Here is a 22,091-nt window from a genome sequence, read left to right as displayed (position 1 = left end):
TGGGTCACTGTCGGTGCGGAGCTTGCACGTTGGCCCCGCATCTACTCTGGTTTCGTCCCGAAAGACGTGCATGTTAGGTAACTTGGACATTCTGAATTCTCCCTCTGTGTACCCGAACAGGCGCCGGAATGTGGCGACTAGAGTATTTTAACAGTAACTTCATTGCAGTGTTAACGTAAGCCTACTTGTGACAGTAATAAAGATTATTATTATTACTCTACCTCCATACACAGATTACCTTTTTTAGTCTCTAATAGGCCCTACTCTTTCCTTGTTACCCACTTGCTTGTATTCAAAAAAACATTTGGGTTTTCATTGATTTTACTTGCCAACATTTTTTAAGCATTCTCCTTGCTTTCCTAATTACCTTTTTTTAAAGTGTATTTTATTCCAAACATATTCAAAAGACAAAAACAAAAATCAGCTAACATTATCCACACCTCACAGTTTGCAATATTTTCCCCTTTTCACCCCTTTCCCTCCTTTCCCCCCCCCCCCCCCCACCCCCCGCCTCCCGCCACCGCAAACATTTCCTCAAACATGGTCATGAAGAGTCTCCACCGTGTCTCAAAGCTCTCCGCTGATCCCCTCAATTCAAACTTTATCTTTTCCAGCCGGAGGAAATCGTACAGGTCCCCTAGCCAGGCTGCTACCCCCGGTGGCATTGTGAACCACCATTCCAACAGAATCCTTCGCTGGGCAATAAGAGAGGTGAAGGCCACAACGTCGGCCTTCCTCCCCTTCATCAGCTCCGGCATTTCCGATACACCAAAATCGTCACCATTGGGTCCGGCCCAGCCTCCACCCGCGCAATCTTTAATAGCGTCCTGATCACCCCCTTTTAATATCTTTCCAACCTCTCGCAGCCCCAGAATATATGCACGTGATTTGCTGGTCCTTGCCCACTTTCTCACACTCGTCCGCCACCCCTTGGAAGAACCCACTCACCCTCGCCCGAGCCATATGCACCGTATTCACCACCTTAAATTGAATCATACTCATCCACGAGGAGGTCGAATTTACCCTACGTATCGCCTCATTCCACACTCCCCATCCTAACTCCTTTCCCCCCCCCACCCCAGCTCCTCCTCCCATTTCTCCTTAATCCTCACCACCTGCGTTCCCTCCCTGCTCCCCCAGCCACCTATATATATCGCCAATCCTACCTTTCCCTTCCGGGAGCAGCAACCACTCCAACAGGGTCTACTCCGGCAGCTTGGGAATCCCTCTCCATTCCTTTTGTGCAAAGCCGCTCACCTGCATACACCTGAACTCACTTCCCTTTGGCAGCTCCGCCCTCTCCCGCAACCCTTCCAAACCTCGCCTCCAGATATAGATCCCTCACCAGCCCCACCTCCCTCTACTTCCTATACATACCATCCGTCTCCACCGGTTTAAACCCATGACGTTTGCGGTGAATGCAGGAGAAAAATTCTCTCCCGTCATAATATGCTGGGTAATGGAACACGCATTTCACTCCATGAATGATTCATACCTACTGCGGTGTTAGCAAATTATGTTAGATTGTTCCATGGAAATGTATACGTTTCATTGCTCACTGTGTAATAGCAGATCATATTTTGAAAGACTGGTTCCAAAAATATGAAAACATGGGATTCTGTGGTAATTTCAAGTGAATAGAAACCATAAGTACCTATTTCAGCTGGAAGTTCTTTTATACAATTCCTGGATAAATCCATTACAATCAGGTCTTGGAACATGACAATAAAAGATGGGATGATTTCTATACTCGTTTTCTTAATATGCAACTCTTTAAGGTAGCACTTGTCCTTTAAAGTTTCAGGCAGTTCCTGCAGCAAAAACAAGATACAATAAAAAAATGTCATATGGGCATAAAATTGGACATTTACAAACCATTTTAAACAATCACTTCACCTCGTTGAAACTTTTGCTTTGGTAACCTTATGGAGCATACCTGCCACAGGTGACAAATAAATCCACCTTGTTTATAAATTTCCCAGTAAAACAGTTACATTTTTCTCAGTAGCCTATTGATACCTAAAGATAATCTGTGCTTCATTATCCATATGTTTCCAAGGCTCCATGAGAACTCAAAATAGCGACTCTGAAATTATAATGGAAAAGTTTGGGCTTTTTCACTCGTTGATATTTCACCACTTATTGGTTCTTTATTGGTTACATTTATTCTCTTTTATATTTATCTGTTGCTCACTGGGACAGTACAGTTCTCATGGTACTCATGTCAGGGCAGCATGAGCCATTCAGCATCACCAAGTAAACGCTGATTAGTTGTAGGTTATTTTTGAACGATTATTACTTTCTATCTGAAAATTGGGATTGATTTTAATCCAGCAGAGACAGTACAGGCAAAAGATGCCAGGGTGGAGGGATATGGTAGAGTCAAACCATGTTTACAAACTTAACCAGAGGTTGGAAGGGGAGGAGATGGTCAGAAAAAGGGGGGTAGGCTGAAAGGGGGGGGTAGATTGGACCAGCCAGTCAAAACGGCATCCCGATCTGCAAGGGGCCTTTCTTGCTGGGCTCGCCAGCATGGCTCAAGTGCAACTTCAGCAGAGAGAAGCTCCCTGAGGTAAAAGAAACGGCAAATTGCAATTGAATAACAGGGAATTTCACGACACTGCAGCTGCCAAGAAACATCCCGCTAAATGCATCCAAAACTGGACGGTTTCTTTCCATTGATCGCGGCGCTGAATATCTACCACCACCTGCTAATGGGAAACTGACATGTAGAGCCCAACAGAACAGACCATCCCTGCACCCACCACAGAGCAGCATTTCCACTTCTCCAGAAGCTAAATAGTCTTGAGAGATGCATTCATAGAATTATAGAATTTACAGTGCACCGGCTCTTTGAAAGAGCACCCTACCCAAGCCCACACCTCCACCCCATCCCCACAACCCAGTAACCCCACCCAACACTAAGGGCAATTTTGGACACTAAGGGCAATTTAGCATGGACAATCCACCTAACCTGCACATCTTTGGGCTGTGGGAGGAAACCGGAGCACCCGGAGGAAACCCATGCACACACGGGGAGGATGTGCAGACTCCGCACAGACAGTGACCCAAGCCAGGAATCGAACCTGGGACCCTGGAGCTGTGAAGCAATTGTGCTAACCACTATGCTACCATGCTGCCCCAGCATTGCTTCATCAATTGCCCCAAAATATCCTTTTTTGCATCAACTAAGGGTTCACCCACACTGGCTATTGTCATTTCAATTTCCCAGCCCCAAGCCAAATTATAAAGCATTTGGAAAAGATTTAATACATTTCATCCTCTTTATGTGGGAATCTTTACCACCCCTAGATACTAGCAATTACATTTTCCCACTTGATCTTGTGGAGAGATAGCTTCTGATATTCCAATTGAATCCTCTTCGTGCAGCTCACCGATTAGTGTGTTCACTTTATTTGCACCAGTGTTTGCAGGAAAAGCATTCTAATTCTTTAAGTGAGCTGACTTTGTGAACCCAGACGGGTCCACTACTGAGGGTTTGCCTGTTTTGCTTGCAGTGATGTTGAGACCGAGTCATTCATTTCCGTTAAGTATCTACACATCTCAGTTCACATTTAATTATAATTCGTCATTGAATGAAAGAAATTTGTGCTTAATAAAGGTGGGAAATGTCACTTATAAGGATCAAAGCATATTCCTATTTCAGAGATCGCTCGTCATCATCCAGCATAGCATAAGAAGATTGTGTAAGCAATGGGAGGAATTCCCTGGTCTCGCTTGTGATGGGTTTGGTGACAGGTGGGAGCGGAGAATGCAGCGGGAACTTAAAAGTCGGAAACCCGGTGGCGTAAAAACGGTTTAAAGTGCTGTGGCAATATAGAACAGCCTGGATTTTAGGCCTGATAAAATTGAACACTTTTAATTAAAAACTGGACCTTTTAAATCAAGCCACAGCCACCTCCAGCAATCAGCTTGACGAGAATTTGAACTTGGCCAAGTTCAAATACATTGAAATATAGACAAACTGCAAGGACATGCCTGGACCTGCCCCATCAATCACCATCAAGAGACAATTGGCTCTATTCATAAGTTCAGTAAATCAATCACCATCAAGAGATAATTAGCTCTATTCATGGATCGATTGTTTTGAGTAACAAGGTTACATACAAACAATGCACCAGGAAATGAACCCGGATGACCTGCTGGGTCGTCATTAATAACTCCATTGGACGGTGACACCCCCCCCCCCCCCCCCCCAACCCTGTGACCTCATCAGCTGGGGGCTGAAGAACATTCTGGAAAGGCACGAGGAAGGGTATAAGTATCAAATTCCCAGACCCCCCAGCAGCGAAGACTCCATGTAGCAGACATGGAAGGAAGCACTGTGCGGGACCCACCTTCGCAACAAAGAAAGACCCTCAGGAAATCAGGATCAGGAGTATGGGGAGAAGGCAGGAGAATGCAGATTAGAAACATATCAGCCATGATTGAATGGCGGAGCAGACTCGATGGGCCGAATTCTGTTCCTATGTCTCATGATCTAAATCGAGACTTAGAGAATCTGCAACGCGACTGAATTGATCGACATTGGTAGGGACACAAAACTTGGGATGTTTCAGTAATTTCTGGGGTTAATTTAAGGGTAACTGATCTTTACTGTTTATTGAATAAAGTTATTTTATTTATACACCTGCATTGTCCCCATCAATAAAGACATCTGGGTAAAACTTTTGATTAATACACTGGTTGAAGTATCTGACATTTTACAGATACAACAGTGCTCCCAACGGTAGGTTAATGACAGGTTAGTTTTCCTGCTGCCTGGTTGTGTGAATGCTATTTGCATTAGTTTACATCTCTTGGAAGATCTTTAAAACAGTTCTTCGCCAGAATCTTGTCAGGCCTTCCAATTTTGCATCACACCAGTGGGACGTTATGTCAGCTTTGAACCCATTTGAAAGAGAGTGGTGTGCACAAGGTGAACCTCAGTTCACAAGACACTTCAAGGTGAACACAAAATCCATAGCCACCTGCCATAGCGCTGTGCTGTTCCTGATGTGCTGAACATCACCCTGCTGGGTTCGTGCCCACCAGCTCCATGCCAAATTCATCTTTATGAACAGCCCCGTGCAGCAGGACTCACAAACACTCCTGTTTCATCAACTTGGATCAGTACTGAGCGCGGGGTTGGAGAGTGCAGGGGTCTCCTGCTCCCAGTACCACACTCCATTGTCGGTCTGAACAGTACTGTGCTATGGGACTCAAGCAGCCTCTACTCCAATGGGCCAAAGTTCGGTGGGGTTAATATTGGGATGCTGACGAAGACAAAGGGGGCAATTTGGAACGAGGGTTGAGCCGGAGGGTGAGGAGGCATGATGGCAGACAGAGGAGCAAGGAGGTGGATGAGGATGTCAAACAGCAGAAGGCAAAGGGATGACCAAAGGGAGGAAGGTTGCACCCTGACAAGGCTGCATGAAATGCACACAAACAAAGGGGTCAAAGGGACACCACATTATTTCCTGGAAGACGCTGCACGCAAATTCCAGATGAGGTAGGTAGAGATCCACATAGGGCATGCAGGTAATGGGTTCGGGGGGAGGGTTGGAATGTCCATCACAGCAACGACAGCATGGGGGATGCTGAAGAATGACAAAAGGCAGTTTTACCTGCACATCGTGGTGCTACAGGTAAATTGGAGGCAAATGGGGAGTGAGGAAGCAAGGGTCGAACTCCGACCTGTAGTAAAGGTGAAGCACCACCACCTTGAAGACCCAGTAGGTGAAGCACTACCATCTTGAAGCAGCCCATATCCAAACGTAGCAAGACCTGGACAATATACAGGCCTGGGATGACAAGTGGTAAGTTACATTCACGCCACACAAAATGCCAGGCAATGACCACCTCCTACAAGAGAAGATCTAACCATCGCCCTTGACATTCAATGGCATTAACATTGCTGAACCCCCCACAATCAACCTTCTGGGGGGTACCATTGATCAGAAACTAAACTGGATTAGCCATATAAATACCAGCACAGTTCAGAAGTTAGGAATCTTAAGGCAATTAACTCATCTCCTGACCTCTAAAGCCTGCCCACCATCTACAAGGCACAAGTCAGGAGTGTAATGGAATACTCTCCACTTGCCTGGATGACTGCAGCTCCAACAACACTCAAGATGCTCAACACCATCCAGGACAAAGCAGCCCGCTTGATTGCTTCTCCTTCCACAAACATTCAAACCCTCCACCACCAACCAATGTGTACCATCTACGGTAACTCACCAAGGTCCTTTAGACAACACCGTCCAAACCCACAATCACTACCATTTAGGGGGACAAGAGTAGCAGATACCTGGGAACCCCACCACTTGGAGGTTCCCCTCCGAGCCACTCATCACCCTGACTTGGAAATATATTGTTGTTCCTTCACTGTGGGTGGGGTAACATCCTGGAACTCCCTCACTAACAGCACAGTGGGTATACCTACACCTCAAGGACTGAATCGGTTCAAGAAGGCAACTCATTGTACCTTCTGAAGGGCAACTAGGGATTTACAGGATGTAGGCATTGCTGGTTAGTCCAGCATTTATTGCCCATCCCAAGATAGGTGGGATGGTGGTGATGTGAAAGTGTCCGTGAGAGAATGAGTGTTGATATATGTGTCCCACTAAAGGATGTTTGAGATCGGTGTAGAGAGTCGCCATTTGAGCACATGACTCTATGATGAGAGTTTCAAAGCGGGGGGGGGGAGCAGAGAGAGGACTTACCCTGCCAGAGTGAATAAGATGATTCATCCACTTGCTGCACTGCGTGGAGTTTCTGGCGTGGATGCATTGACCCCGTGGGCAATGACCTCCCAGGCCAGAGAGGTGAGTTGGTGCGATTCCTCAAACCATCCCTTGGGTAAGGAACATGCTTCTGTGCCTGGACTCCTGGAATCATGGTCTTGAGGGCATAGTGGTTGAATTGGGGTGCAGACGGCTTCTAGCCCTTTGCCTCTGTGTTCCGAACATCCTGCATGGTCTCATGTAGACAGGTGGGCTGGAAAGAGTGATATGTGTGTGTCGGGCTGGCGTTTAAATATGGTGCCCGGAGATTTGGACCCACCAGCTGGTGGTGTGCAAACAAATCAGCTCCTGACCCGCCAGGTGATTCGGAGAGATAATCACTCGTGCATAGTTAATGAGGCTCCAAGCGCGGAATGGGATGTGACATCTGGCCAGTCAGAACGGCGACGCCAGAACTGCCCGCCACCGCACTTACATTAAAAATGGAGAAATCCAGCCTGTATTCAGATATAAAACCAGCTCCCCTCTGAAACAACACATGTATTAACCCAATTGTAGATTACAGACCCTGTGGCAATGCCTGACAGATTGTCTGAGTGAATATAAATTTCACAGCCACACTCTGAATAATTTTGCGGCAGCTAGCATAGATTCAAGACTGGATATAGTTTACTCAACTTCAATTAGAGCCAAAGAGATCCAGCCTGGGTTTGAAACTTTCTTTGATCACCTCACTAAGTATCTAACTAAAGTATTTTCTAGCATGAATTGTTTTTGCACACACCTTCCATTCCATGCCTTGTAGTTCAAAAATAAATTTTCTCTCCTCAATTATGGTATTCTTTCTCGAATCTGCTAACGTTAGGTTTTCAGATCCAATGAGCTGAGTTTCCTTTCCAGCATGAGTTAGATGGTTCATTCGAACACGCACTTCGCCATTCAACTGATCTTTTCTCCGCTGAATATACTTGTTGATGGCTCTTCTTCTATATTCAAGTCTCAATGTCCATTCTTCATCAATCCTTAAATAAGAAATGACATAATGACATAAGATTTTTAAAATTATGCTATAAAATCACGTGAATTCAAAATCATGACGGCAAAATTCAGATTTCTAGCACTTGCAGTTTGTGTGCTACGTGTGCTGTTTTGATACCAAAATGGTGCCCTTGCTGTGTGTTCACTTCTGGTACAAGCAGGATGATCAGCTCTCGTGGCGAAAGATAAGGGACAGCCTTCCAGTCTGTATGGATTAGTGGTGTGGGGCAGGGGCTGCCAAGATGTGAGAGCACTGTGGGGGGTGACGCTGGGCTGCTGCATAGCTGTCAGGACTCTTATTTCAAACGGGAGGAGAACAGCCACTTACTTTGCCTGAACTTTAAAGATTCAGCTCATGGGACAAACAGCATTCTAGTACAGGGCAGCCTGGGACACGGAGCAGTGCATGCAGATCCTGTAAAATAGGAGATGGTCGCTCACTCTGTCTGTAGACTGTGCCAGATGCCACTTTGATGGGGGTATTGTTGTGTTCTATGGCTCCCCTGATCATGAAGACGCGCATAGAACATCACTGTATGGTTATAACAAGTATTTATTCTTTACGTGTGGGGAGGTAACCAATAAACGTATGTACAGACAATTATATCTAAGTTTCTGCAGAGCTAAGGGGAGATGCTACTGTCTTGTCCATCCTGCTACCCAGTGCCCGTCTCGTCCGTCCCCCGATATATATATATATATATATATGTAGGCCCATGTGTGTCTGGTTCCACCTACTGGCAGGAGGTCATAACTGTCACTACATGTATTGTTCATCAGCTATATACATTGGTATTGTGATATACAGTTATGTACATTGGTGCAACTATGTACATATGTACAGTTATATACAGATATGCATATGTGCATATCACCACAGGTATTGGTGCAGGCATAAGGAATGTGCATTAGAAATAAGCTGAATTCACACCAGCACTGCCTTATTTGGCCTCATTACTCCAGCTGACACTCTCTCTTAAACATGCACAGTTGAACTTGCATTTAGCAGGATTCTTTCACCAGCACTATTTCAAAGGATCATCAGCCACATTCGGCTTAGTTGCTAATTCATTTCTTCTAGTTCCCTCTTAGTTTGTAGAATTGCTGTGCATTTTCCAATAATACTTAACATTGGGGTGGTATTGCACCCTTTGGCTTGCAACAGGGAGATTGAACAGAGACAGCTCAAAGGAGGACAGAACGAGAAGGAGGAGGCGCAAAAAGGGCTCTTTTCAGGAGGCCCTATCCACCCAGAGTCTTCAGGGAGCATGGGCGGGATTCTCCGGGAATCGGCGGGGCGGGCAGAAACGGCGCAGTGGAGTGGCGGGAACCACTCCGGCGTCGGGCCGTCCCAAAGGTGCGGAATCTTCCACACCTTCAGGGGCTAGGCTGGCGCCGGAGCGGTTTGCGCCCCGCCGGCCGGCGTGGAAGACCTCTGGCGCCGTGCCAGCCGGGGCCCAAGGGACTCCGCCGGCTGGTGCGGGTCTGCGCGTGAGCGGGAGCGTCAGCGTCTGTTAATGTCATCCCCGCACATGCGCACATGGATTCACTTCCGCACCGGGAATGGCGGATGACCACGGAAGGAATAGAGTGCCCTCATGGCACAGGCCCGCCCGCGGATCGGTGGGCCCCGACCACGGGCTAGGCCACCGTGGGGGCACATCCCGGGGCAAGATCCCCCCGCGACCCCCCAATAACCCCAGAGGCCGCCCGCGCCGCCAGGTCCCGCGGTAAGGGACCAACTCCAATTTACGCCGGCGGGACCAGCTACAGGCGGGCGGGACTTCGGCCTATTGCAGGCCGGAGATTTTGGGCGGCCCCGGGGCCCACCATTCTCCAAGGCGGGTGGCGCGACTCACGCCACGCCGGTTTTGGGGGCGTGGGTGAATTCGGAGGCCAGCGGGGGTGGGATTCACGCCGAACCGACGGGGGGGTCGGAGAATCCCGCCCCATATCTCTTACCTCGATCTAAGAAAGGCATGTGCAGCAATTTAATTTTAAGAAGGAGGTCATTGAAATGTGCCATCTTTCACAAATGAAACTGTAGTTTTACAGCAGGGTATTACTGTGGCAGTGAAGGTGTCTATGGCCATTACTTCAGAATGGGATCTTTCTAGTTTGGAGAAGGAAAAACATCAAAATCCCCCAGAAATGTCCACTGTTACATCAAGGAGGTGACTGATGATTTATTGAAGTATATAACATTCTCTCTGACCAGAGAGAGGCCTGTGAATTTGCCAGGATTGCAGGCTTGGTGCTATCACATGGTTTTACATAGATGTACTACAACCCAAAATTTCCCACTCCCTGTTTGTGTAATTGACAAGAACATGAACAGCACATTATATTGCTGAATGCCTCCTAGCTTAACAGCAGTCATGATGCAATTATCCTATAGCTGACTATCAATTTTTGAGCGACCATGTCAAACAGAGGGTCACAGCTGATTGGCAAGGTCTATCCGCCGACAATGGCTGTACTACAACCCGGTGCAATCCAATCACACATGGACAACATGCATCTAATGCGATCCTTACTGCCACAGGAAAAAGTATGGAACAGACCATTAGGACTCAAGCAACACTTCGGCTAACTGGTCCACTCTGAGGAAGCACTACGGTACGTGTTCAACTACTCGACGGTGAACTGCATCCTGCACAACATCATCATCATGAGGGCACAGCTCTTGCCAGTAAATATAGGTTAAGAAGCTGAGGGGAAGCAGAAGGGAAGGGGGAGGCAGGCAAATAGCCCCTTCTGGCTAGGCTGTTCGTGATTGGCTCTTATGACTGTGGTCCCAGTAAATGCAAACACTATTCCCAATTTCAAAGCAGTCCAACACCTTAACTTCTCTCTGCTGTACACTATCACAACGTCCTCTTGGCTTTAATGCTGAAATAAATGCCACCACAAAACTAACATTCCAAACCAACTTTATCCAACAAATCATTCAGCATTCAGTCCAAAGTTCAGGAATCAATATGTGCACTCCTTTAGTGCCCATCTTTTAGGTTTCTTTGTCTGGCCAATGTTCTCATGCAGAGGCTGGTGGAAGGCTGTTGACTTTCAATGGGGAAAGGCGGATGGCCTCGGAGGGTGCTCTTGAGCAGGTATGGCCCTAAAGGTTCAACTTTGGACTGCACCCATGGAGGGCAGCAACCTGGGCTGACTGCTGACTGGCAACAGCTTGTGGAGTGGCAGGGGTGGGAGAACAAAACTTGTCATCCTGAAAGAGGACAGAAGGTTCAGGTTCCACAAAGCCACTGCCACTCTTCCCGGCAGTGTCTCAGTAATCCTAGCAATTCGAGGAAGAGGGAGGACAGATTTTGGACTACCTTGAAACTCTGAAAGTTCCTTTAAGGATTGAATCTGCATCCAGTGAAGAGTGCAGGAGGGCATGACAGAAGCAGCGCCAGGCATACCGAAAAATGAGGTGTCAACATGGGGAAGCTACAACACAGGATTACTTGCATGTCAAACAGCATAAGCACCAAGTAATAGACAGAGCTAAGCAAATCCACAAACAATGGATCAGATATAAGCTCTGCAGTCCTGCCGCAAGCAGTCGTGAATGGTGGTGGACAATTAAACAACTCACTGAAGAAAGAGGCTCCACAAATATCCCCATCCTCAATGATGGAGGAGCCCAGCACATCTGTGCAAAAGACAAGGCTGAAGCATTTGCAATAATCTTCAGCCAGAAGTGCCGAGTGGATGATCCATCTCAGTCTCCTCCATCTCAATCTCCTCCGGAGGTCCCCAGCATCACAAATGCCACTAGCCTGCATCCAATTCGATTCACCCCACACAATATCAAGAAACAGCTGATGACACTGGATACTGCAAAGGCTATGGATCCTAACAACATTCTGGCACTAGTACTGAAGAATGGTGCTCCAGATGTTTCCGCACCCCTAGCCAAGCTGATCCAGTACAGCTAAAAAACTGGCATCTATCGAGTAATGTGGGAAATTGCCCAGGTATGTCCTGTACACAAAAAGCAGGACAAATCCAACCTGACCAATTACCAGCCTATCAGTTTACTCTCAATTATTAGTAAAGGGATGGAAAGGGTCATTAAAAGTGCTATCAAGCGGCACCTACTTTGAAATAACCTGCTCATGGACGCTCAATTTGGGTTCCGCCAGGGTCACTCAGGTCCTGACCTCACTACAGCCTTGGTTCAAACACGGAGAAAAGAGCTGAATGCCAGAGGTGAGGTGAGAGTGACTATCCTTGGCATCAAGGCAGCATTTGACCCAGTATGGCATCAAGGAGCCCTAGGAAAACTGGAGTCAATGTGTGGAAGGGAATTTAATGAGTTGCCAACTTAGAAGCATGCTGGGAAATGCTTGACTATAGTTCAACACTGCTTTTGAATGAAAATGAGTAGGTCAGGTAACATAAATGAAATAATGCTTAATATTTTGGTCTCGGCCTTATTATGAAAACACATTGTCCTCCGAAAGATAACAAAATGTGTACTCGAGTTGTTTTTAGCCAAGGGCAAGAACATTCGTACTAGGTATTTCATCTTACGTACTTTCCAGGGTCTATTTAATAAAAAACATGCCTGTTTACTTCAAGCTGTTATTTCAGACTTGATGTACCTTCAATCCACAGAGAGGCAGCGAGAGCGAGTGAACATAAGGCTTTATTAGTCATGAACTTGCCTAGCCAGAGTCAGTAGTACAGATGAATGCTGCCCACAAGAGGCCGGCCTATATATGCCCCGGTGTGGGCGGAGCCAGAGGCGGAGCCATACCGGGGTTACAGTACAGTACCTGGAAGCAGTTCATATCACCACTTCCAGGTCATAGGTCACAGGTTATGCTATCATGCATGCATTATGGTGAATACATTCACCACAAATATAAAAATATGCTTTCTTCAATCGAATCTTAGAGTGCAGTGCACTGGCTTTGCAGCTAGAAAACTCTCTCTCAGCAAATATATTTGTGTAAATAAATTTCCTTAAATCGAACCTCGAGGAATTTGTCTTTATTGTGATTTCCACAACAAATTGGGAATCAGGGGAAAACTCTCTGCTGGTTGGCGTCATACCTGGCACAAAGAATATAGCTGTGGCTGTTGGAGGTCACATCATCTCAGCTCCAGGACATCACTATCAGTTCCTCATGATAGCGTCCTAGGCCCAACCATCTTCAGCTGCTTCATCAATGACCATCCTTCCAATATAAGGTCAGATGTGGGGATGTTCAGTGATGACTGTACAATGTCCAGCACCATTCATGACTCCTCAGACACTGAAGCAGTTCACATGCAAATGCAGCCTTGGACAATATCCAAGCTTGGGCTGACAAGTGGCAAGTAAAATTCACGCCAGGCAATCACCTTCTCCAATAAGAGAGAATCAGACCATCGCCCCTTGCATTACCATTACTGAATCCCCCATTATCAACATCCAGGGGGTTATCATTGACCAGAAACAGAACTGACTAGCCATATAAATACTGTGGCTATAAGAGCAGGTCAGAGACTAGGAATCCTGCTCCGAGTAAATCACCTCCTGATTCCCCAAAGCCTTTCCACCACCTACAAGGCACAAGTAGGAAACAATGGTATACTCGCCACTTGCCTGGATGAGTGCAGCTCCAATAGCACTCAATAAGCTCGACATCCGGGCAGTACAGCAGCACAGTGGTCAGCATTGCTGCCTCCCAGCACCAAGGACCTGGGTCACTGTCTGTGTGAAGTTTGCACATTCTCCCGGTGTCTGTGTGGGTTTCACCCCCACAACCCAAAGATGTACAGGGAAGGATTGGCCACGCTAAATTGTCCCTTAATGGGGTAGAAAAATGAATTGGGTACTCTAAATTTTTAAAAACGAAGCTCAACACTATCCAGGACAAAGCAGCCCATTTGATTGTCACTCCTTCCACAAACATTCACTCCCTCCGCTACCGAAGCAGTCGCTGCAATGTTTCCATCTACAAGATACACTTCAGGAACTCACCAAGGCTCCTTCGGCAGAACCTTCCAAACCTACAACTATTACCATCTAGACTACCATCTACTACTCAGCAACCAACATAAATGAGTATGCCACCACCGTCACACACTTCATCAGCAAATGTGTGGACGACTGCATACCAAACAAAGCAGTACGTACGTTCCCCAACCAGAAACCATGGCTCAATTGCGAGATTGACTCCCTACTGAAGGACAAGTCTGAGGCGTTCAAGTCAGGTGACCCTGACCTATACAAGAAATTCAGGTACGACCTCCGCAAAGCCATCCGAGATGCCAAGAGAGAATATCAGACTAAGCTAGAGTCACAGACTAGCGTTACAGACTCTCAGCGATTGTGGCAAGGCCTAAACAACATAACGGGCTACAAAGCGAAGCTGAACAGTATCTCCAGCAGCAGCGCACTCCTTCCCGATGAACTCAATGCATTCTATGCTCGGTTCGAGCAGAAAATCAACGATCCACTGTCGAGTGCCCCAGCCGCCCATAACACACCCATAACCCACCATCACAGCTTCCAAAGTCAGATCAGCTTTCCTGAAAGTGAACCCTCGGAAGGCGACGGGACGGATGGGATCCTTGATCGTGCACTCAGAGCCTGCATGATGTGTTCGCGGGCATCTTTAACCTGTCGCTACTCCGCTCCGAGGTGCCCACCTGTTTCAAAAAGAACAGCTTCATACCGGTGCCAAAGAAGAGCCAGGCAACGTACCTCAATGACTACCGTCTGGTAGCCTTGAATTCAGTCATAATGAAATGCTTCGAGAGGTTGGTCACAAAGCGTATAACCTCCATACTCCCAGAACACCTTGATCCACTGCAATTCGTATACTGCCGCAACCGGTCCACAGCAGACGCCATCTCCCTGGCCCTACACTCATCCCTAGAGCATCTTGACAACAAGGATTCCTACATCAGACTCCTATTTATTAACTACAGCTCCGCCTTCAACACCATAATCCCAGCCAAGCTTATATCAAAGCTCCAAAACATAGGACTTGGCTCCTCACTCTGCAACTGGATCCTCGACTTTCTGACCCACAGACCACAATCAATAAGAATAAACAACAACACTTCCTCCACAATAGTCCTCAGTAGCGGGGCCCCGCAAGACTGCGTACTTAACTCCCTACAATATTCCCTGTAGACACACGACTGCGTGGCAAAACTTGGTTCCAATTCCATCTACAAGTTTGCTGACGATACGACCATAGTGGGTCGGATCTCGAATAACGATGAGTGAGAATACAGGAGGGAGATAGAGAACCTAGTGGAGTGGTGCAGCGACAACAAACTATCCCTCAATGCCAGCAAAACTAAAGAGCTGGTAATTGACTTCAGGAAGCAAAGTACTTTCCACACCCCTGTCAGCATCAACGGGGCCGAGGTGGAGATGGTTAGCAGTTTCAGATTCCTAGGGGTATACATCTCCAAAAATCTGTCCTGGTCCACCCACGTCGATGCTACCATCAAGAAAGCACGACAGCGCCAATACTTCCTCAGGAAACTAAGGAAATTCGGCATGTCCACATTAACTCTTACCAACTTCTATAGATGCATCATAGAAAGCATCCTATCTGGCTGCTTTACAGCCTGGTATGGAAACTGCTCGGCGCAAGACCACAAGAAACTTCAGAGTCGTGAACACAGCCCAGTCCATCACACAAACCTGCTTCCGATCCATTGACTCTATATACGCCTCCCGCTGCCTTGGGAAAGTGGGCAGCATAATCAAAGACCCCTCCCACTAGGCTTACTCACTCTTCCAACTTCTTCCAGGGTAGGAGATACAAAAGTCTGAGAACACGCAACAACAGACTCAAAAACAGCTTCTTCCCCACTGTTACCAGACTCCTAAATGACCCTCTTATGGTATGACCTGATTAATACTACACCCCTGTATGCTTCATCCGATGCCGGTGTCTACGTAGTTACATTGTGTACCCTGTGTTCGACTTATATTTTTTACTTTTATTTCCTTTTCTTTTGGCATACTTAATGATCTGTTGAGCTGCTTGCAGAAAAATACTTTTCACTCTACCTCGGTACACGTGACAATAAACAAAATCCAGAAGGACAAGGGCTGCAGAGACATGGGAAGCTCCCCTCCAAGTCACTCACCATCCTGACATGGAAGTATACTGCCGTTCCTTCACTGCTGCTGGATCTAAATCCTGGAACTCCCTCTCCAATAGCATAATGTGTGTACCTACACCACCACCACCTTCTCAAGGGCAATTAGCGATGGGCAACAAATGCTGACCTCGCCAGAAAAGCCCACATCCCGTAAAAGTGAATAAGGATAATCCACGCTGGCAGCAGTCTGAACGACCATGGCAGCAAGTTCCACTTACATGGCAACAAGCTGAAATTGGATGATCTCAATATGAACTTGAAATGAAATGAAAATTGCTTATTGTCACAAGTCGGCTTCAAATGAAGTTACTGTGAAAAGCCCCTAGTCGCCACATTCCGGTGCCTGTTCGGGGAGGCTGTTACGGGAATTGAACCGTGCTGTTGGCCTGCCTTGGTCTGCTTTCAAAGCCAGCGATTTATCCCTGTGCTAAACAGCCCCCCAACTTCCACTGCAGCACCCAGATGTTGTGTGGCATCTGCTTGTGCTGCAGTGGTTGTTGAGACATCTGCCATCAAACCTGCAAAATGGTTGTATCTGCAACTGTTCTCATGGAGTTGGCACCACTTCCAAGCTGCACAGGAATGGGCTCTGACCTCTGGATGAGGTCCGATGCCAATTTGTAGTTGGATTCTTCCATGCTCCTTGACAATAACATCAGGGATTTCTGGAAGTCCAGTCAACGCAACGAGCATTTCACTCTGCTAACCCATCCACCTTTTTCTTTATGCCATGCCATAGAGGTCTCCACCTGAATCTTCTGTAGTAAAACCCATTTGTGACTTTGTTGGCACCTGTACAACCCTTTCTCCCTATGTCGGCTGAAACCCACTCAAGCCCACTGGAGAGAATATTTCCAGGCTTTTGGAGGTGGTGGAGCGGGGGAGGTGCAAATAGGGAAAAATGCTTTGAGTAGATAACCCAATGTCCTTCCACCTCCCTCAGGTTTCCCCACCAGCTCTTACCTGTGAGGTTGGAAAACCGTATAGGTGCAACACATAGCGCATTAGGATAAATAAGAATCCAACAAAGAGCCATTTTATGGGTGTAATAGCTCTTGCCCAACACTCCACAGGTCAAACGCCATGTTGGCAATGTGGCAAGGTAAGACTGGCGAGTGTAAACTGAGTGGAATTGAGGGTGCCACCCATCATCATTGAAACCCTATAAAGGCATTCAATCTGCCAGCCACAATGTAAAGCTCGCAATGACGGGAACAATCCCCCGAAGCAAGTACTTTGGATAGTTTATAATAAGATGAACTTGGTGTCATTCCATTGAAGCCAATTGAGAGATTGGCTGTATTGACCTTTAAGGCTATGTCCTTACATGGGAGTCATAGATTCCAAGTACTCTGGGATTGGTTGGCCTCCTCATGTTATCCACTGGAAAGAGAATATGCCCTCATATCCTCACAGCTTCCAGCATATCTTTAAGTGGCATGTTGATCCATCTCACTCCTCCTTTTGCTTCTGCAAATTTGCTGTCTACAACACGGTATGTGCTGCCATTGTCCCTTTAACAAGCAGCCCTCATCGGGCTTCTGACTGCTCCGTCTGCTCACTGCATCTAATTGGACGCTTATGCCGAAAGAGCACTCTTAATTGGCTGGTTCCTGTAACATCCAGCTGTATGACCCATTACTTGTAGGATCAAATTGCTGACTCGGATATGGTGCCAACATCCCATCAAAAATGAAGTCAGTAAGATTCACATTGGTCCCTCCTCTATGCTACCCTTTAAAGTATGCACAGCACAAGTATCTGAGCTGGTGACTGTGAGTGTGTGATCTAGGGCCAGCCAACCCTAAAGTATGTGTTTCAGTCTCTTATTCCTCTTGGACTTCATGTTGATACCATTGTCTGGCTAGTTGACAGACCTTGGGTATGTAAAAATAAGAAAGGCGCAAGAGAGAGATGGATACTTTGATTTTCTGCAAATTGGGATTCAGAAGAATTGTGGCTTGAGTGGAGAAGGATATGAAAAGGTAGATTTGGTAGGAACCTACTGTAGCACCGTCAATATGACGCGAGGCAGGTTGAGGTAATGTCAATTGAAGGCTTTAGTAAGCAGAACTTTATCCCCAGCAGCGTGGTTACAGAATGCAACTGCTGAGGGAAATGGAGGGAAAAACTGGGTTCTTATACCGGCATTTCTGGGTGGAGTGCAGTAGGTGGCAGATCCTATCAGGACCTGGCATCCCTCCACCAATAGCCTGTCGACACGTGGTGTACCGTATTACCCCTAATACATACCACCACATTCACCCCTTGTTGAAAAAAAACCCGGCGGGATGGTGATTCGCATGGTGGTAGGGGTTTACAGAGTCGGTACTGTGCCGTAACTTTGAACAAAACACAAAATTATCACTTCAACTGGGCCAACGGGCCAAACAGGGTCGGCATGATGTCATAACTATAACAAGACACAATAACTGAAAACGTTGAGAGTTAAAGTGATTTGATGAGCCGGATGGGCGCCCTGGTCGTCCTTTCCGATCGTCATGGGCGTGGTGGTGATGGCGCTGGTTCGAGTCCCGTCAACTCTGGGAGCGTAGCGCTGTCCCCTGTGTCCTTACTCCAGGGCGGGTCTGGGAGGAGAACCGAACCCCCCGGGAAGGGGGTGGCTGCGGGATGAACCGGCGGGAGTGAGGAGGTGGTGATTGGCGTTGGGGGGTGTCGGAGAGTCGACCGCAGCGGGGGTCCATGGAGCCCAAGGGGCTGTACTGCGGTCGGGGGGGTAGGCGCGCGCGTTACGCGAGGCCACATCGAGGGATGCCGCCAGGGCCCGAGCTTCTGTAAGTCCCAGAGATTCTTTCTCCAGAAGCCTCTGGCGGATCTGGGAAGAGGCCAAACCTGCCACATACGCATCGCGGACCAGGAGCTCTGTGTGTTCACTCGCTGTTACCGCCGGGCAGTTTCAGTTTCGACCCAGGATCTGCAGGGCGCTATAAAACTCGTCCAGCGATTCCCCCGGAAATTGCCGTCATGTGGCGAGCTGGTAGCGAGCAAAAACCTGGTTGGCGGGCCGGATGTAGATATCCTTCAGCGCGCCGATGGAACCGGTGAAACCGTCCTCGATAAGGGAGTAGACGTCAGGACTTACCGTGGAATAGAGGACCTGCATCTTTTGTTTGTCAGTCGGTGTGCCGGGGGCCGTTCGGAGGTAGCCCTCAAAGCATGCCATCCAGTGTTTGAAGATAGAGGCCGAGTTAGCTGCTTGGGGTGCGATGCGCAGGCACTCCGGGGTGATTCGGAGCTCCATGTTCCCACGTCGTTTTCTTCAATTTAAATTCTGCTTAATAAATTGTAGCACCGTCAATATGACGCGAGGCAGGTTGAGGTAATGTCAATTGAAGGCATTATTAAGCAGAACTTTATCCCCAGCAGCGCGGTTACAGAATGCAACTGTTGAGGGAAATGGAGGGAAAAACTGGGTTCTTATACCGGCATTTCTGGGTGGAGTCCAGTAGGTGGCAGATCCTATCAGGACCTGGCATCCCTCCACCAATAGCCTGTCGACACGTGATGTACCGTATTACCCCTAATACATACCACCACACCTACCATCATCTTTTATGTTTTCAACCCCAACACTGGTCAATAATTTCATGATATCCAGCATCATCCCATCAAAATGAAGGCATGCAACCATGCCTGCTCACAACTGAGGCCCATGTGGCCACCTGGGCTGTGATTGGGCGGGGTGCATCGGCCTCCTCAAGATGCGCTTCCAATGCTTCAACTGCTCCGGTGGTGCCCTGCAATACACCACCCGGAGGGTCGCCCGCTTTGTGGTGATCTGCTGTGCACTACACAACCTCACATAGCAGCGGGGGCAACGAGCTGGAGGTTAGTTATGAGGAACATGTGGCCACCTCCGAAGAAGAGAAGGAGGAGGAGGATGACGAGGAAGTGCCGGGCCAGCAGGGGCTGGAGGACGGGACCAGGGAGGAATCGGAGGACCAGCGGATGCTGCAGGACTGGCGCAGCGGTGAAGATCCGGCTAGCTGGATGGAATGGTCAGTGGGTGGGGAAGCGGGGAGGGTGGGGGTGAATCATCCCGGCTAACCCCCCCCCCCCCCGCACCCCCCTCCTTACCCCCCTGCAGCCATGGGGCCTGGCCGCCTCCTCCTCAGCTCCATTATTAATAAAGCCCGGGGCCTGGGACCTTGGGAGGAGCTGTGTGCATGGGGGAGAGGCCATGCTGCAATTTGACAGCAGTTGCATTGAAGGGGAAGCTGGGTCATTGGGATATGGGGGAAGCTGGGTCACATGGGGAAAGGAAGCCCTGCCTTTCTATAGCCACTTCCCCATCACCCAGCCTGGAAAAGGACAGTCAACGGGATGCAGCCGCGGTCGTCATGTGCGGAACGCCGCAGCCAATTTGCTCGCAGCAAGCTCCCGCCATCGGGATCCGGCAGCGGGTATGGGGGGGAACCGCCAGGGTGAATGGCAGCCCCCCCACCCCCCCTCCCGGCCCCCAATGAAACAGTCCCCTGCCCCCCACCACCCAAGATTCAATCGGACCCTCCGGTCTGACGTCTGGATTGTGCCCTCCAAGGGTGCGGTACCCCCTCGGTACGGCATCGCAGCTCGAGCCGGGGCGCCGGCCTGGGTTTGCCGCCCGCCTCTCAAGTCTCCGGAGAGGGGCTTGCACCCACAAACATCCCAACCGGGCACGGGTGCCTCCCAAGACCGAAACGTGGAAAGGTGTAGGTAGTCTAATTTCTCTTTCAAAGGGTCGGTGCAGACTCGATGGGCCGTATGGCCTCCTTCTGCACTGTAGGGCTTCTATGAAGCCCGGAGTGCCAGGGGGCCCCTCATACTCGCCTGCTTCACTTAGGATGTGACCTGGTTGTCACTCCCCCATTTCCCACCCTCCCATGATCTATGTCACGTCACTCCAGGGTGCTCGGACTGTGTTGGCACCGTCAGCGGGTCAATGTCGATGGCAGGGGGGTGATGATAACCCGCAGAGAACTGAGCGCCTGTGCTCCTCAATCTATTCCATAGACTGACCCGTGTCTGTCTGCTGAGTGCTCACTCCCACCCGTCACCTGCACACTGTGTGCCTGGCGATGGGGGGGGGGATGCCTGGAGAGATGGGCCAAAGGTTCGGAGGTCGGCCCGCATTGTGGAAGAAAGTGACAGAGGCATCATACTGGTTGTGCACAAAGGTGTTTATTGTGTGTAACAATTCCCAACTCTCCCGATGGTGCCGCCCCCTCCATGGGACGGGTCTTGATGTTCACCTTGGGACGGAGGAGCAGCTGGTTTGGGCCCCAACTGTCCCTGCATCATCTGGCTCTGCCAGTCCTGGCAGTTCCCCATGGTCTGCACCGTCATTTTGATGCCCTCGGTGTGCTCCTCAGTGACTGAGACAAGCTCTGCAGCGCCTCGGCAATTCCCATCTGAGGGCAGAACATGTCCCGCAGAACCTCATCAAGGACAGCCTGGGCCTGGGTGACATCACTCAGTGAGGCGGACATTCTGTCGAAGACCCTCACCCATGGCCGTCACCAATGGTGCGACACCTTGGACACCTTCTCTAATGGTGCCGACGTCGTGCACCAGGTTCTCCACTGAGGTCGCCACCCTAACAGTGTTGGCCTCAGTGCTGCGTATTGCCAGCGACACCTCCTGCCCCCATAGCCTCTGGGACACATCCAACTGGCTATGGACCTGCTGGAGTGTCGCCGAGATCTCCCTCTGAATGTCTTAGCTTCACCCTAACGTCAGCTCTGCGAATACCTCTTCCATAGGCTCAGCACCGTGCTGGGACACAGCTGGGTCCTGGGATCCAGCAGATCTCCGACTGCTGTCTTGCCTGGGCGTTCCAGCAGCTGTGTGGTGCTCACTAGATTGTGCCCCAGAGGCCTGACCACTAACGTTTCCCACTGAGGTGTGTGTATCTGCGCTGATGGAGGGTTGGGGATTACAGCTGTGACGCCTCAATCGTGTCTTCCTCGGAGCTCTCCTCCGAGGTGTTTACCTGGGAAGCTGGAGAGGAGGCCACCCGGGATGGGCCGGTGCCGTCGGCTGGAGGACCTGTGGGAGAATGGACATGTGGTCATTGGAAGGGATGGGTCAGTCAGTAAGACAATAGCAGCTCACGTTTGACAGGTACCCCGGATGGAGCACAGTGGTTCCTCACCTCTGTGGCATCCGCCAGCTTCC

General features: G+C 48.9%; 1 protein-coding gene across 3 annotated transcripts in view; it reads right to left on the bottom strand.

Annotated features, from left to right (window-relative positions):
• lrrc2 (leucine rich repeat containing 2) overlaps nt 1-22,091 on the bottom strand; it is a 188,793-nt gene that overhangs the window by 121,456 nt on the left and 45,246 nt on the right. For all 3 annotated transcript variants that reach the window (XM_072517592.1, XM_072517590.1, XM_072517591.1), the window contains exons 3-4: nt 7,534-7,771; nt 1,655-1,811 (exon numbers count right to left, since the gene is read on the bottom strand). In XM_072517592.1, coding sequence (XP_072373693.1) covers nt 1,655-1,811; nt 7,534-7,771 — 395 coding nt within the window. The remainder of the gene's footprint in view (nt 1-1,654; nt 1,812-7,533; nt 7,772-22,091) is intronic.

The sequence above is a fragment of the Scyliorhinus torazame genome, chromosome 9 (assembly GCF_047496885.1).
Source record: "Scyliorhinus torazame isolate Kashiwa2021f chromosome 9, sScyTor2.1, whole genome shotgun sequence".
Classification (NCBI taxonomy): Eukaryota; Metazoa; Chordata; class Chondrichthyes; order Carcharhiniformes; family Scyliorhinidae; genus Scyliorhinus; species Scyliorhinus torazame.
Note: the sequence above shows the minus strand (reverse complement) of the source record. Positions and strands in the feature narration are given on the sequence as shown.